Raw genomic sequence first — 14,601 nt, 5'->3', positions numbered from 1 at the left:
GGGGGGGGGGGGAGTCCAAGTCTTGCTCAGAAGACTAAGCACTGGGAGATGGGGAAGAAACAGGCCATACACAGAGTGAGAGAGGAAGCTCAGTCCCCACTCTAGAACGAAGGCTTCGTCTTACAAAGCAGGGAATGAGTTTCAAACGTTAGTTACTATACTGTCAGAGAAGAAGGGAAAACAAAACAAAACAAAAAACCCAACCTTCCTTGTCATCTTCCTCAAATTCCAAACTACAAATCCCAGAGAATGCAAGCCAGCAAATATGCAGCTGGAGGGGCCCTGGGTGACCATCAGTCAGTGAGGAGTCGAGACGTTTCCTCAGCCCCAAGCACCACAGTCTTCCTACTGAACCCCTTTGATTAAGTCAATAAAGATAGAGTCACATGCGAATTCTTCCAGGAAGGTGGGAAAGGAGCCACACGGATCACCTGGTTTCAATGAGCTGCTAAGATTTGAAAACTAATGCTAAGATATGTGGTTGCTGCAGGTTAGGCCAACAATGCCGCTGGGGCGGAAGGAGATCTCTAGAACCGATCTCTTGGCATCTTCCCCTCGGCTGTGTGCAGTTCAGCTGACAGGGGTTCAAGCGTTTCCCGCTGCGCACGGGTAGAAAGCAAGGCGACGGGCACCAGTCAGAACCGCTGTCCTAACAGGACACAGACGTTACGGCCTCCGGGAGCTTCCCAGGGCTGCGGCCTCAGATCCTCTCCCAGCATGCACTCACCTCACCAAGGCGCACACCCGCCAGTTCCGGTTGTAGCTGAGTAAGGTGGTCATCTCCACGCTGCTCAGTTCAAAGTCAAAGACCTCAAAAGAAAAAAATAAAACCCAGTAAGCTCTTCAAATAAAGGCCAAACACAGACCACAAGGTACCCAAAGAGCTCTGTGCAGGGCCACTGGGGAGAGGCTGCCCTGAGTGGGGAGGGCAGGAAGAAGACAAAGGTCAGAGACTCGGAACTGCAGGACTCCTCAGAGCGCCCACGTGCTGGCTGGACACTATACAAAACTAGGAAGACAGTCCCTCCCAGAGCCTCTGAGCAAAATGCTACTTTCTAGTCCATTTAGTGACTGTCGAAACCACAGAAGGGCTGAGCATTTCTAGGACAAGCAGCAGTGGGAAGAAAATCAGGGATCGCAAGTGTCCACTGCCTCAGTTTACAGCGAGGCGAAGGAAAGAGGTACTTCAACAACTCCAACCCAAGCACCGAGCGAGCGCACGCTGGAGGGAGTTGCTGCACAGAGCACTCGGGGCGGGGGGGCAGAGGAACGAGGAATGCAGGCCAGCCGGGGAGCTGAAGGGTGCCGTCAAAGAAGATGGTATCAGAGATGGGCCGAAGCAAGTAACAGCTGGCCGGAGAGCACAAGAACGGTCCTTCGGGGGGAACCATTCCCATGAGGACCACAGCCTGCCGGGGAAGAACGCTGCCATCAGGCGGGCCTGGGAGGGGCGGCACACGCGGGCGCCAGGAAGGCCCTCATGTCAGAACGCGCAGAAAGCAAGCCTGCTGTACGCTCCCTGGTTACATCTGTGGGCAAGTGTGCAAACACAGCTGTCTACACAGGCTGGCTCCCTGACAGAAGAGACAGGACCGTGGGGGTCCCACACATGACAATCCGGGCACGAGGGGAGAGGCCCTATCTCCTGCTCCGCTGAAATCACCCTGGCCGACCAGCCAGGATCTTACCTGAAAGTTCTCAGCAATGCGTTCGGGTGTCACGGACTTGGGGATCACAACCAAATTCCTCTGCATGGGGAACCGGATCAGAATCTGTGAAGAGAGGGGCTGAGTGTGTATGTACACTAATAACTACATTATCACATCACTTAGTCTTACATACATCCGCTCCCCAAAGACGGAAATTCCAGAATGTCACCCCCAGCCATGCCACGCACTTCCGTGTCTCCCAGGTGTACTGCTCACGAGGAGGAAGCCATCCTACCACTTGAGAGAAAAAGAACATTTCCCAGGTGGCTGATAATGAGTGCTCTTCTGTGAGCAGAGATGAGCTTCCCACCTCCGTCGGCAAATGCGGCCCCTCAGGGTGGACTGTAGAGGGGGAGGCGGGCGCCACCATCCCCACCATGTGGCCATCTTCTGGCGTCCTAGTCTGTGCACCGGTCTCCCACCCGCTCCAGGACCTCAAGCTGCACTGCCAGGGAGGGCTTGGTCGCCTCTCCCTCCCCGATAAAGGGGACCACTACGAATGCAGGGCGTTCAAAGGAACAGTCGCGGGCGCGTGGAGAGGATGGTACCTGCGCTGTGGTTTTATTGTGCTTGGCCGCGATGGCTTTGATCCTGGGATCCTCCAACAGGGACGGGTCCTCAGGCTTGGCCCTGGAGACAGAAAGATGGCCTGTGTGAACACCCACCATCATTTTCACTCAAGGTAGCTCTAACTCCCATCAGCCTTAGAGGGCAGCCCACCAGTCTCCTCCGGATTTGAAGCTCGGGTACAAACTCCTAACTCTCTGGAAAGAGAGCAGCCATTTTGCTACTAGAAATGCCAACCAGGAAACCCAACAAGAGGCTCCTGGGTAGGTCTGCAAAGTGGCGCCAGAAGCATTTTCCTTGATGCTGAATTTTTCTTTCTAGCCATTTCTAACCTTCACCAACAGACAAGAGAACGCGATCCAGTGGGAACCTCACCAGGGCCTGTCCGGAGAGCCGAGGGGACTGTAGGCGGTCACCACGATGCCTTTGGACTGGCAGTACTGGATTAGCTTCTCCTGAGTGAGGTACGGGTGGCACTCGATCTGCAGGTAAACACTGGGGCTGACGGTGGCATGTGTGCACAGGCGTGGGGACATACAGTAAGTGCACCCCCCACCCCCGACAGAAAATGATGTATGACCGCCTGAGCTCCCGGATAAGCTGTAACAACTGTCTACGTTTCCCAGCTAGTGTCCTCAACATGAATAACAATAATGTTATGTGTGTACTGTGGCCATGGGCCCCAAGGGTTTGTTCTGGCTTCTGCCATTTATCAACTGTGATGGGTCTGAGGATCTCAACCTCAGGCTGATAATTCGGGAGAGCCCTAGTCATCACAAGCCAGGCTCAACCCGTCTCTCCTGCAAGCTTGGCTCCCAGATGACTCATCATCATTCTCAATCCGGAATCGGGACCTGCCTGCTGGCTGCTTCCTGGTGGACGTGGACCAGAACTGCCAGCTTCAGACAGTAACAACGTAGTCTCCCACGCATGCCCTCCCTGCCGAGCTTTACCTGGTTAACAGCCGGCTTGTATTTTAAGCCAGGTTTGTTTAAGATCTTCTCGACTTGAAGATGGTTGAAGTTGGAGACTCCAATGGCTTTCACCAGCCCTTCATCCACCAGCTCTTCCATCGCCTACCAACAAAAGGGGGCTGCTTGCTCCTGACATGTGCCCGAGAGGACAAGGAGGGGAAAAGCATCTCTAGCTCCGGCCAGCTTAACAGGTCCGGCCCTTACTGATCAGTGGCGGTAAAAGACCTCTGAGAAGCCAAGAGACCCCAAGACAAAAGCCAGGCTGGCTTTACCAAGACAGGAAGAGCAAACATGGTGACCCAACAGCAAAACGCAGGGAAAGACACACCAGAGCCAATCACTCACGGGAGAAAGGGAAACCAGCAAGGAGGGCGCAGACCGAATCAGGGACTGCCTTACCTCCCACGTGTCCACAAAACTGGTGTCGCTGGGAATCACATTGCCTTCTCCATCCAGTGGGAAATATTCCTTCCCCGGCTGTCGTTACAAGAGCAAACAATCAATGACAGCCCTTCATAGACCTGCACCTTTAAAAGCAAAGTCCTACAAAAAACTACTCTGAACGACCCTAGCTGACTAAGTTTTCGGAAGATAATCAAGGGCTAACGCACGGGTCAGTGTGAAAAGTAAACAGAGAGACAACCTCTCAAGGCCCCAGACACTTTTCCTTTCAAACGGGTTGCAGCTGACGGTCTGATGGAACCAGCAGGACAGAACAGGGCTAAAGGATAAAAACCACATGCCTTCAATCTGGCCAACAAAGCAAAAGACGGACCCTGTGGCTATGAGGAAGGCAAAGGAGGTAATAACTCGAGTTTGTCTGGTGCAGAGACTCTGGTCGCCAAGGACCATGGATCAGGCTTCCACAGGATGGGGCCTGTGTGCAGAACGCAGGACTATACCCACACACACGGAGGCAGAGGGTGACAGCCAATGAGGTCTTGGGGCCACAGCACCATGTCACCTGAGCCACGTTCGGGGTCACAGTTTGAAACGGTACCACCAGCAAATGACAAAGCAGAGCGCTCCTCAAATTCTGTAACGTGTGATCGAGTCGCCGATGGGTCAGATTCAGCAGGCCTGGGGCCGGAGGCTGATTTCTAACAGCTCCCAGCTGACAGCACTGGCTGCTACTCCAGGGGCAGTGCCAGGGCCAGTGAGGACACACACACAGCGTGTACCCACCTGACGCAGGAGGGCCTAACGCATCACAGGCTACGTGGAGGGACAGGGCCTGGCCTGAGCTGTGCCGCCTACCTTAAAGCCCGTTGGCCAGTGAACAAGGTAGAGGTCCAGGTAGTCCAGCTTCAGGTCGCTGAGCGTCTTCTTGCAGGCGCCCTTCACCATGCTCTTCTCATGATACGTGCACCACAGCTGCAGCCAGTGAGAGAGCACGTCTTACCCTGCGCGCAGGAGGCCGTGTCCCCAGCCGGGAGCCAGCCGGCTCTAAGACGCAACCCACCCCTTTCACGGTGATGCTGGAAGTGGTGGTGAGGTAGTTTCCATTGCACACTGCAGAGCCTAACTTTCCAAAGGAAGGTAGGGTACTGAGGTGCCTATCAGAGGGACCAAATTGAGGGCATAATGGACAGGCTGGGAAGGCCCAGGCCCTAATCATGAGCGCTCAGGGCCATTTTCCTACAAGGCTGGTCTCTGTGGGGTCAGCCTCACCCTCCCACCCAGTGTTCCTCTAGGCACCCACAGCCACCAGGTGAAAGATGGTGGCCAGCAGTGGAGATCCAGTGTCCAGATGGAAACCAAGTTCTGTCCTCCAAGAGAAGTCTCTGGAAAGGGAGCTCCAACCCACAACTTAAGCCTCATCAACATGGGGCTCTAACCAATGGCTCTACACTGAATGACCATCCAACAGACAATGGACAAGCGAGCTTTGGAGCCCTCTATGGCCTGTAATCAACCCATTTCCCCAGAAGAATGGCCTTGGCTCCTAAGCCCACACTGCCATCGCACAAGCGTGGAGGACAAGCCCATCGCCCAGGCTCCCCTGCACGGCAGCACCTTGCTGACGATGAAGAGGTCCTCACGCTTCACCACCTGCTCCTTGAGCTTCTCCTGGATGGCCAAGCCCACCTCATTCTCATTCTGGTATACGTGAGCACAGTCGATATGGCGGTACCCAAGGTCGATCGCAATCTTCACAGCCTCGGTCACTTTGCCCGGAGGGGACTGAAAGGAAAGGAACGGAAGACATGGGAGTTGAAATAAACAAACGAAGCGGCCCAGGAAGGAAGAAGGGCAGTGTGAGCCCCCTGCTCCCTGAGGCTCCTGCCCCTCTCCGACAGCTGCGGGTGGCCAGCTGCGGCCCAAGGAGCCTCCTAAACTACCGGCTCTCAGGCGGCGGCAGGGAACCGAGGTGCGATGTCGGCCTCATTTCAGGGTACTCTGACGACCACGTAACGGCAGCCTAGACCACCCTAAAGAGACGTGCCGGAGCGGTCCCGCTTGCTTCTTTCCATCTGTTCATTTCCAAACCACCGTATAAGAAACAGACAAAATACCCTACGCCTGAATCTTTTAGGTTCCCAAGACAATAAGGGACACCATTTCCTTCAAATAGCTCAGAATATTTTAATAACTGCTGTAAATATTTACCGCATGCCCCTTTGGTTTCTGAGCTGTCACTAAACACCCATGCTTTACTGTCTCTCCTTTTGGGTGTGGATTTGGACATTGGCAATCACTCGTTTTTCAGCAGTTCTGGGAGATCACCATAAAATCAAGAACATTACTGATATAGATTCCAAGGCTGGTGCCTTTTTGTGACCACGTAAGAACCTGCTCTAAGAGGCAGGGGTGGGAGACGGCCCCTCTGAGATGGCAGCACACAGAAATGAGTTGAAAGGAGAGGGGAAATGGGCATCAATAATGTGTGGGCCGAGCCGCAAGGAGACAGAACAGCTGTCCGAGCCCAAGCCATCTGACCAGGACAGGTCAGAGCCTGGCTGTCGGGGAGCAGAAGGCTCCTTCAAGCTTCGCCAGCACCCAGACTGACGGCACGGACATCTACTCCATCTCCTCGCTGATCCTACAGAGACCAGAGAGGGGAAAAATACACACATGTGCAACAGACTGTGGAATGAATACAGTGCATTCCTCCAGAGAGCTGGGGGGAAGAGAATGAAAAGAAAACTCCCCAGGGCTAGGAGCAGCTGCAGACATTCGCTGTTTTGACATCAGCTGTTGCGAACAGGCACGGGGCGGGGGGGGGGTAGTGCGGATTATGAACCAGTGGGAACAAGCATATGGCCAGAGCCTGTTAGCACGCTGAGCTTGCTCACCCCCAAGGAGGAAGCAGGGTGCTAACCTCAGGTGTAAGAGAGGGTACTTCTCCAGATGACCTATCTCCTAGAGGACCAAAGAAGCTACAGGTGCAGACTTCCCCACCATTCAAGATTCAAGGGACTGGGCAAAGAGAAGCCCACCCCTGGAGAGAAGCCACGTTCCCCAGGCCAGGCCTGGCCACACATTCCATCTGCCACACCAACTGGTGCAAAGGTGGAGGCATGACCCAAACCAGGCCCATGAGACTCAGTCTCTGGAACTACCAAGACAAGCTCCCATTCTGCTGGGGTCGCCGTGCTGGGAGAATGGAGCCAGGAGCTGCTTGAAGAGAGTGGGGCTGAGAGACCGGAGGGTCGAAAGAGACGGCTCCTAGCGACATCACGTATAGCCTCGACCCGGGTATGCCCGAGGGCGTCCTGTGGGCCCTTGAATTCCCACCTCAAACATACTTTTTATTCTGCCCAACATTAAGTTGGTTATTCAGTTCCTTGGAGCCAGAAAAGTATAAACTAGGATAATCAAGGTTGCCGAAAGAGTGGCACAAAACTGAAAAAAGTTCACGTTATGTTTTCAGAGAGAAGCCAAGGGCAGAAATGACCAAGAGATCAGCTAGGGACGCAGGCGCTGGGAAGCTGGCCACGCTGCTTTCCAAGGGTAAAGAAAAACAGAAGGGCTGCTGGGCATTTTATAAATGTAGTCTTCAGAACTTGTAGCAATTTGTGACAAGACTCCCGAGAATGGGAGCTGTGTGCCAGCCTCCCCTTTTTGGGGACACCTTTTGCAGCCACGGGGAAGGCCACATGGGGCCACGTGCCCTGCCGCAGGGGGACGGATGGCTGTCCCCTGGGCTGACCCTAGAACAGGCAAACAGGCATCCTGGTTACCAGAAGGCTTGCGCCAGGGCAGATTATGTCACTGAATGGAAACTGACCAGTGGGGTCTTTATTTAGCACACACTGGCTCAAACTGAAAACACGGACCCGTTTTTACCGGTTTTAAGTACATTAATACCCCGTATCTCTCACAACCCCGCAGATACTGTTATCATTATAGCTAGGGAAAGTAAGGCACAGAGAGGTGATGCCACGGGCCCATGATCAGTCAGTCAAAGATGTCAGGACTCAACCTCTGGCAGGACCTTAGAGCCATGCTCTGCCTAAGGTCTGTCCTTCCGTGTGGATCTTAAGAGGCACGAGACACTGGTCAGTGAAAGGATAAGTCTCCTGGCCTTGGAAAAATCATTCTCTGGAATGAAAATGTACCAGAGTCCACAAACTATACTATTAATGATCTCAATCTAACCCTTCCCAGAAAGAGACTAAACGAACTTCTCTTACCACTAACGAATCAGCCAATTTAAGATATGGTGAAAAATCACACAATAAACTTGGTAATGTTACTACATGATTATACCATCTCTCCATTTCAAGTCCCCATTTACAAATGCAAACCGAAGGGAGTGGTCCAAACTGAAACTTTGAAAAGAAAATAAATCATGAAAGTATATTCCCATACATCTCGCAGCAAATCTGCAGAAAACCATTATAGGAAGCACTCAAATTACAGACGACCAAATTGTACAAATCTTACAGACTAAATCGATTCTGCCAATAATCTGCCCTGTGACTTAGGCAAACGCATGCCTGCCCAACTCTCTTGGACCTTAGAGCTCCAGAACGCTAGCTCAGGCAGCAACCTGACAACGGTCTGGGCTGATGGCATCAACTGATGGCAGTGAGAACTCTCGGCCCCCGGGACCCACACCATCTCCACAAGATAGGCCTCCCCATCTCCTCGCTTTGTAACACTCGCAGCCAGCTAATACCAACTCAGATCATATTAGTGCCCCCCCTCTTAACACATACACACTTTTAAAACCTAATCAACTTCCCCTTTGCATGTAGCTCTTACCTGTTACTTTAAAATAACCCTCCCTCTACCCCCTCTGCAAGGCTCAACCAGAAAGGTTATAAAATGGTGTCAATGGTAAAAAAACAAAAAACAAAAAACAAAAAACAAGTATTTCAGAGCCTGAATCCCTTGAAGCATTAACCATGGGGATTTCTGGAAAGAGGGGACTGTGTTCTTTCTGATGTATTTTTTTTTAATTTTCTCTAGTTAGCAGGTATCACTTTTGCAATAAAAGGGGAGATGGGAACAAAGGAAACTTTGGGGGAAAAAATCCTGGGTAAGATGGATGAGAACACTGTGCCAGTGATAATTCTAGAGTAAGGAATAGGAAACCATAACTTTTGATGTGAGCTTGGACTTAATAAACAGGACCATCAACCTCGAAAGCCTTTAAAAGTACCATGATCACAGAAAAGCTGTCCCCACAAACATCATTTAACTTCTTCTGATTAAACCAGCTTTTCTTTAGAGAAACTCAACCTGTGTCTAAGAGAAACTCATTTTATTATTAGGTTTGTTTAAATACTAGTGGTTGTACAATATAATTTTCTATTTTAAGTATTCGTTATAAGTCATTTCAACCAGATGCAAGTGTTAACGGGCATTTGTGACTTCTCAAAATGTATTCCAAGTACTGATTAATTTACTTAGAATCTTCTGGAAGAGGAGTTGGCAAACTTTTTCTGTAAGATGTCAGACAGAAAATATTTTAGGCTTTGTGGGCCCTACGGCCAGTAGCAAGTGCTCCACTCTGCCGCTACAACACAAAAGCAGTCACAAATAATACGTACACAGGAGACGTGTTCTAATAAAACTTTATTTACAAAAATGGCCTGTGGCTTGTAGTTTACCAACCCCTCTCTATGCCAGAAGAGCATACAAAGAAATAGGGATTAGGCAAGAGGCCCAGGCTTGATCTGTCCTAATTCCTATTCACAAATAAAATTTCTGGTGTCCAATTCGGCATCATGTTAACAAAAAGTTAGGTATTCTGATAGTGAACATGGGTATTTTGGTGACCAAAATGGTTTAATCCCCGTTCTACTTTAACCAATTGACAATACAGTCTCCGTGAACTTCAGGTAAATCTGAGCAAGCCGGCTTGCTCCCGCTGCAGGGCACACAATGCTCCCACTCTGCACCAATGGGAGACTGGGGATCTGGTGGTTTGTATAAACAAGGCTTCAAATCTGCCGTACTCCTGAGACTCCCACAGACCAAGCACGGGGGAGAATCCAGAGAACGACGACAACCTGCTACCTCTCATGTCCAATCTACGGTCAATAGATAGTGTGCTGTTCGATGTTTGGTGCAGAAGCCCCCCACTGGGCTCCTGATCAGTACGTCCACATCATTTTACAGTTCCATGCAAGTAACCACCCTTTCCGGTTGCCTTATCACATGACAACAATCTGGCTACTATTTGGCATCAAAGCTCATAATCAGGCTTGGCAACAAACACAAACCAACTAATAAAGCTGAAATTAACTTTCTCCCGCTCAACCTGAATCAATCTCTGCTGAATTCTAAGGCACTGATATCTCCATTTGGTTAAGACAGGAATGGACCAGAACTGGCCCTGCTTGGGGAAGACTTACTTAAATATCTTTGATCTTGAAGAGGGCCAGGCGGAGGCGCACAGGGAGATGAGGCAGGAGAACAAGAAAACCAAGTTACGGTCTCAGCTCCAATGCCAGCACCTCTCCCCTCTCCCCCATCCCGGGATCTTGGGGCCATTACAAGCTTGTCCCACTTTGGGAATGTGACAGAAAGTCTTTCTCAGCACATTTTTTTCTACCTCATGTGTTCTTAAAGGGGGAGATATCACCCTCAAAGAGGCAAAACCTGGTTCAGTGGGGGGAAAAAAATAAACAGCTTACACAATGGTTTGTGGCCCTCTGAAGGGCCACAGGACACAAACAGATGTACAGTCTATCTCTGATAAAATTTATGTGGGGGCAATTAGGAAAAAATGTCTCCCAGGTTCCTGCGTGGGGCAGGGGTGGAGATCATGGAAAAGAGGTTAAGAAACACAGTTGTACTCCACTCCTCAGTTTGGAGTATGTGGGTGCGTTATAATGATCAAACTACCAACAATTTTTCAGCTAAGTCAGAACACTTACTAGCAACAAGACTGCAAGAGGGCATCAGAAGAAATCTGTTTCAACGGACTCCTGGCAAAACAATGTTGGTGTGTTTACTTCCTGTCTAATGCGGAAGGCACGCTTGCTGGGGAGAGACACTCGCTAAGCCACACGGGGTCTGAGGCAGAGATGCTCTCCCATCTGCCTGCAAGTCTCACCTCCAAAGACAGAAGGGCAACTTTGACGACCTTTGATGCATAAGCAGATCAGAGACCACTAGAGCCCTGAGAAGGGTCTGGATGGTACAACACAGATGCCATGACAGGAAAGATCCAGAACAAGGAACTGTACCCACTTGCAGAGCCTCCCCCACTTCTCACAAAGATAAGCAAGTGCTTCTTAAGTCACCCCTTCTTTTGTCCAGCATCTGTGAAGAAATATGTACACATATACGGGGGAAAGGAGAATCGCTACTATCTACACTGTTATACTTTAGGGGGGAAAAAAAAGGAATCCATTCTAAGCCCATACTTGTGCTAGTTATTTCACTGTTACCACCCCATCACACCTCAACACAATTCCGTACAAACCTCATCTCCTCACCTCCCCCACCATCCAAAGTTATCTTACTTCTTTGTATTAATTCAACATCTATCTGCATATCTTTTGAGCGGGTACCTACTCTTCACCAGGCATTGTGAGATGTGCTGGAAATACTTGTGAACAAGACAGATGCTACCCTGTCCTCAAAGAACATAGTCTGCCAAAATGAATGACCGAAGTATAGATTTTATAATGTTATTTTAAATAAATATACAGCTTTTCAGGGAATTAAGTGTGCAGGTGCAGGATTTAAAACTCTCTTTAAGGGGCGCCTGGGTGGCTCAGTTGGTTAAGCATTCAACTTTTGATTTTGGCTCAGGTCATGATTTCAGGGTTCTAAGATCAGGCTCTGCACTGGGCATAGAGCCTGCTTAAGATTCTCTCTCCCCTTCTTCTCCCCGCCACCATCCTGCCTGCACGCATGCTCTCTCCCTAAAAAAATAAAAAAATAGGGACGCCTGGGTGGCTCAGTCGGTTAAACGTCCGGTTCTTGGCTTCAGCTCAGATCATCTCAGGGTCCTGGGATGGAGCCCCGCATAGGGATCGGGCTCTGAGCTCAACAGGGAGTCTGCTTGAGGATTCTCTCCCTCTTCCTCTGTCCCTGCCTACATGCTCTCTAAATAAATATTTTTTTAAAAATTTAAAAAAATTGTAAACCCTCTTTTTAAGAACTTTTATTCCTTCTTTACCCTAGAACAGTAATTTTCAAACAATGGGCCAAGGTCAGGAACATAATTCATGAAAACACAAAACAGAAAAAAAATATTGGAATTCATCCCACCAAGTAGTGTCTTGTGGATCTTTTGTTCCAGTTATATGTGTATGTCTGTGCATTGCCTGCATCGTTATATAAACTATAATAATTTACTATTGCCAATAAAGTGTCTTTTAACATCCATTCCAAGAGAATAACCCTCAACAGCTGAAATTTAAGTCGGTATCACAGTCATAGTTCAATTACACCCTTAGAGCCATCACTGGACATCTTGAAGGAAACACAAATTACACATATGCTGATTACTTTGGCCAAGAAACACTTTGTATGAAGCAACTCTATGACCCTTTTCTTATTTCTTATGTTTACTAATCTTTAACTGCAGCCTTTAGGGTAGAGGTAAACCCCACCCTCTGTTCTAGATGAAACCACTGAACAGTGCACTGAATCCTCTCATTTCCTTATCCATGTGTAAATATCCCATGCCCAGGCCCACATTCAAAGTTCCTGGGAAAACCTGGGTCATAGCTGCAGAAAGTAATATATAATACCCCAAAGCTAACTTATAAGGAGCTTTTTAAAACACTGGGTTTTGTCTCAGCGCCCATAATACCACCCTTCTGTGCTCCCTACTCGTCAGATAATCAGGCTAGCCTTTTTATTCCTAACCATTTCTTAGGGACGCTGTGGAAAGATTTCCGTGGTTGTTAAGGTTTCCTGAGACAGTTTTAATACTGGCGCCAACTAACAGTTTTCTCCGGGAGGTAACCACAGGTGCCCAGATTCTCTGCGAAGGTCTGCCCCGCATACGACACCCACCCCCCAACCCTGAGAGGCAAACTCAGCTACAAGTGGTCAGCGTCGCGTGTTTGGGGACACGGAGACAGATCCTGGGCATCCTGGGCAAACTCGTGGCAGCTAATCTAATTATCTGCAGTCTCCAGGCTTAATGTGAGTGCTTATTCCTGAGAGAGTAAAAACGAAAACAATTAAGAACTATTTAGGAGAGAGACAAAGGCGCAGGTGCCACAGGTGCGGTTCAGACGCGAAACGCCGGAGCTCGGCGCCCTCACACCCCTTTCGGCCCCTCACACCCCTTTCGGCCCCTCACACCCCTTTCGGCCCCTCACACCCCTTTCGGCCCCTCACACCCCTTTCGGCCCCTCACACCCCTTTCGGCCCCTCACACCCCTTTCGGCCCCTCACACCCCTTTCGGCCCCTCACACCCCTTTCGGCCCCTCACACCCCTTTCGGCCCCTCACACCCCTTTCGGCCCCTCACACCCCTTTCGGCCGCGCCGAGCCTGAGACGAGCCGTGGGACGCGCCCACCCCCACCCCAGGGCACTTACCTTCCAGGTGCCCAGCCCCACGATGGGCATCTTGGCGCCGGTGTAGAGCACGAGGTGGCTGGCCATGACCGCTAAGTTCCGCAGACCCCCTCCCGAAGAACAGGCAGCGCCAGCCCGGGGCGCAGGCCTTTAAATAGCCAATGATGCCCGACGAAAGGGCGGGTACGATTGACGCGCGGCTACGCGAAGGCGGTCTCTGATTGGCCGGCCAGCGCCGAGACAGGGGCGCCGCAGCCCGGGACTCCGAGGGCACGCTCCTTCCGCTAGGTCCCAGAGGGACCGGATTCTTGCGGCTCCACCCGCTCGCCCACGCCCCACCCAGCGGCGGTGGAGACCTCCCCAAACAGCGGAACACGTGGAAACCGGAATGATTCCGCAGAAGTACCAGACATCCCCTAAATAAGTAGACTGGCGAGGAGTTGGGGTTCATTTTTTTAAAAGGAGCTCCGAAGGATACATTTGTCTGTTGTCCAAGCCCAGTCACGCTCTTTGATAATCAGACCAATGTCCTATCCTTAATCTGTAGAAATCGTACTGACTACAAGTACAGTTTAGCAGCTCAGTTTACTTTTAGAAAGGTGCATATGGGAGAAATGACTTGCAGTCTTGTTGCAGAACACCAGTGAGTGTGGGTGAGCAAGTCTTCCTCCAAAAGCCAGCATCTTCTGAGGTTAGGAATCCCTGATGAGCTTGGTCCAGAACCCAGGGAAGACATTCGGTCTTCGGAAAAGACTATCAAAACAGCAAGTTTCAAACAGTAACTCGACAGAACTCTCTAGAAGAGTGACTAGGCAGACACCCACAGAAGAAAAGTTAACTTTAATATTGTAGTTTCAAGTTTTTCAAATTAGGAGGTGCTAAATAATAAATTGATCGGCCTTAATTGTCAGGGATGACGACATTATTTTCCAAGACACCTGAAAGAAAGTTGCTGGAAGAGCTTTGAAGTTGATTTTGGTTTCTTTTCAACAATCTCTCTCCATGATTCTCTATCCTACCCAAACCTGCTCTTTCTGCTCCATCACCCTCTAATCTTTCCTAATTATGCAAGATTGGGAACCACATCTGCAGGGCAATGACTCAGGAACCAGGCCTCACTAAACTACCATTCTGGTGATTTTCCACTTGGCAACTTCTAAAAAGTGCCCCCTAGGAAAAATTTATACACAACAGACTAGCCCAGATACTTTTCCATTTGACTTTTATAAAAACCTGTTAATTGGCAGATTCTGAACCTATTTGTCCCCAATCAAATTTTAATTAGAACCTTCAGCTGGGAACTTGGTTTGTAATAAAACAGCAGTAGCCTAACGCTCTTCATTTGTAAGATTTCTGTTGACAGATTCTATCCAAAGGTTGCTGTCCAAAGGGCTAGTGCCTTGGGAAA

At 50.0% G+C, this 14,601-nt stretch overlaps 1 protein-coding gene across 2 annotated transcripts in view; it reads right to left on the bottom strand.

Moving 5' to 3' along the window:
* Positions 1–13,373, bottom strand: part of AKR1B1 (aldo-keto reductase family 1 member B) — a 15,070-nt gene extending 1,697 nt beyond the window's left edge. The window contains exons 1-9 of one of the 2 annotated variants that reach the window (XM_008707583.2): positions 13,215–13,373; positions 5,267–5,434; positions 4,508–4,624; positions 3,650–3,727; positions 3,230–3,352; positions 2,652–2,758; positions 2,258–2,339; positions 1,689–1,772; positions 728–810 (exon numbers count right to left, since the gene is read on the bottom strand). In XM_008707583.2, the coding sequence (XP_008705805.1) occupies positions 728–810; positions 1,689–1,772; positions 2,258–2,339; positions 2,652–2,758; positions 3,230–3,352; positions 3,650–3,727; positions 4,508–4,624; positions 5,267–5,434; positions 13,215–13,280 (908 nt within the window). In that variant the 5' untranslated portion in view covers positions 13,281–13,373. The remainder of the gene's footprint in view (positions 1–727; positions 811–1,688; positions 1,773–2,257; positions 2,340–2,651; positions 2,759–3,229; positions 3,353–3,649; positions 3,728–4,507; positions 4,625–5,266; positions 5,435–13,214) is intronic. The other variant, XM_008707584.2, reaches the window with a different exon arrangement.
* Between the last annotated feature and the right edge of the window lie 1,228 nt (positions 13,374–14,601).

This window comes from Ursus maritimus, unplaced genomic scaffold, assembly GCF_017311325.1.
Source record: "Ursus maritimus isolate PB19 unplaced genomic scaffold, ASM1731132v1 scaffold_3, whole genome shotgun sequence".
Classification (NCBI taxonomy): Eukaryota; Metazoa; Chordata; class Mammalia; order Carnivora; family Ursidae; genus Ursus; species Ursus maritimus.
Note: the sequence above shows the minus strand (reverse complement) of the source record. Positions and strands in the feature narration are given on the sequence as shown.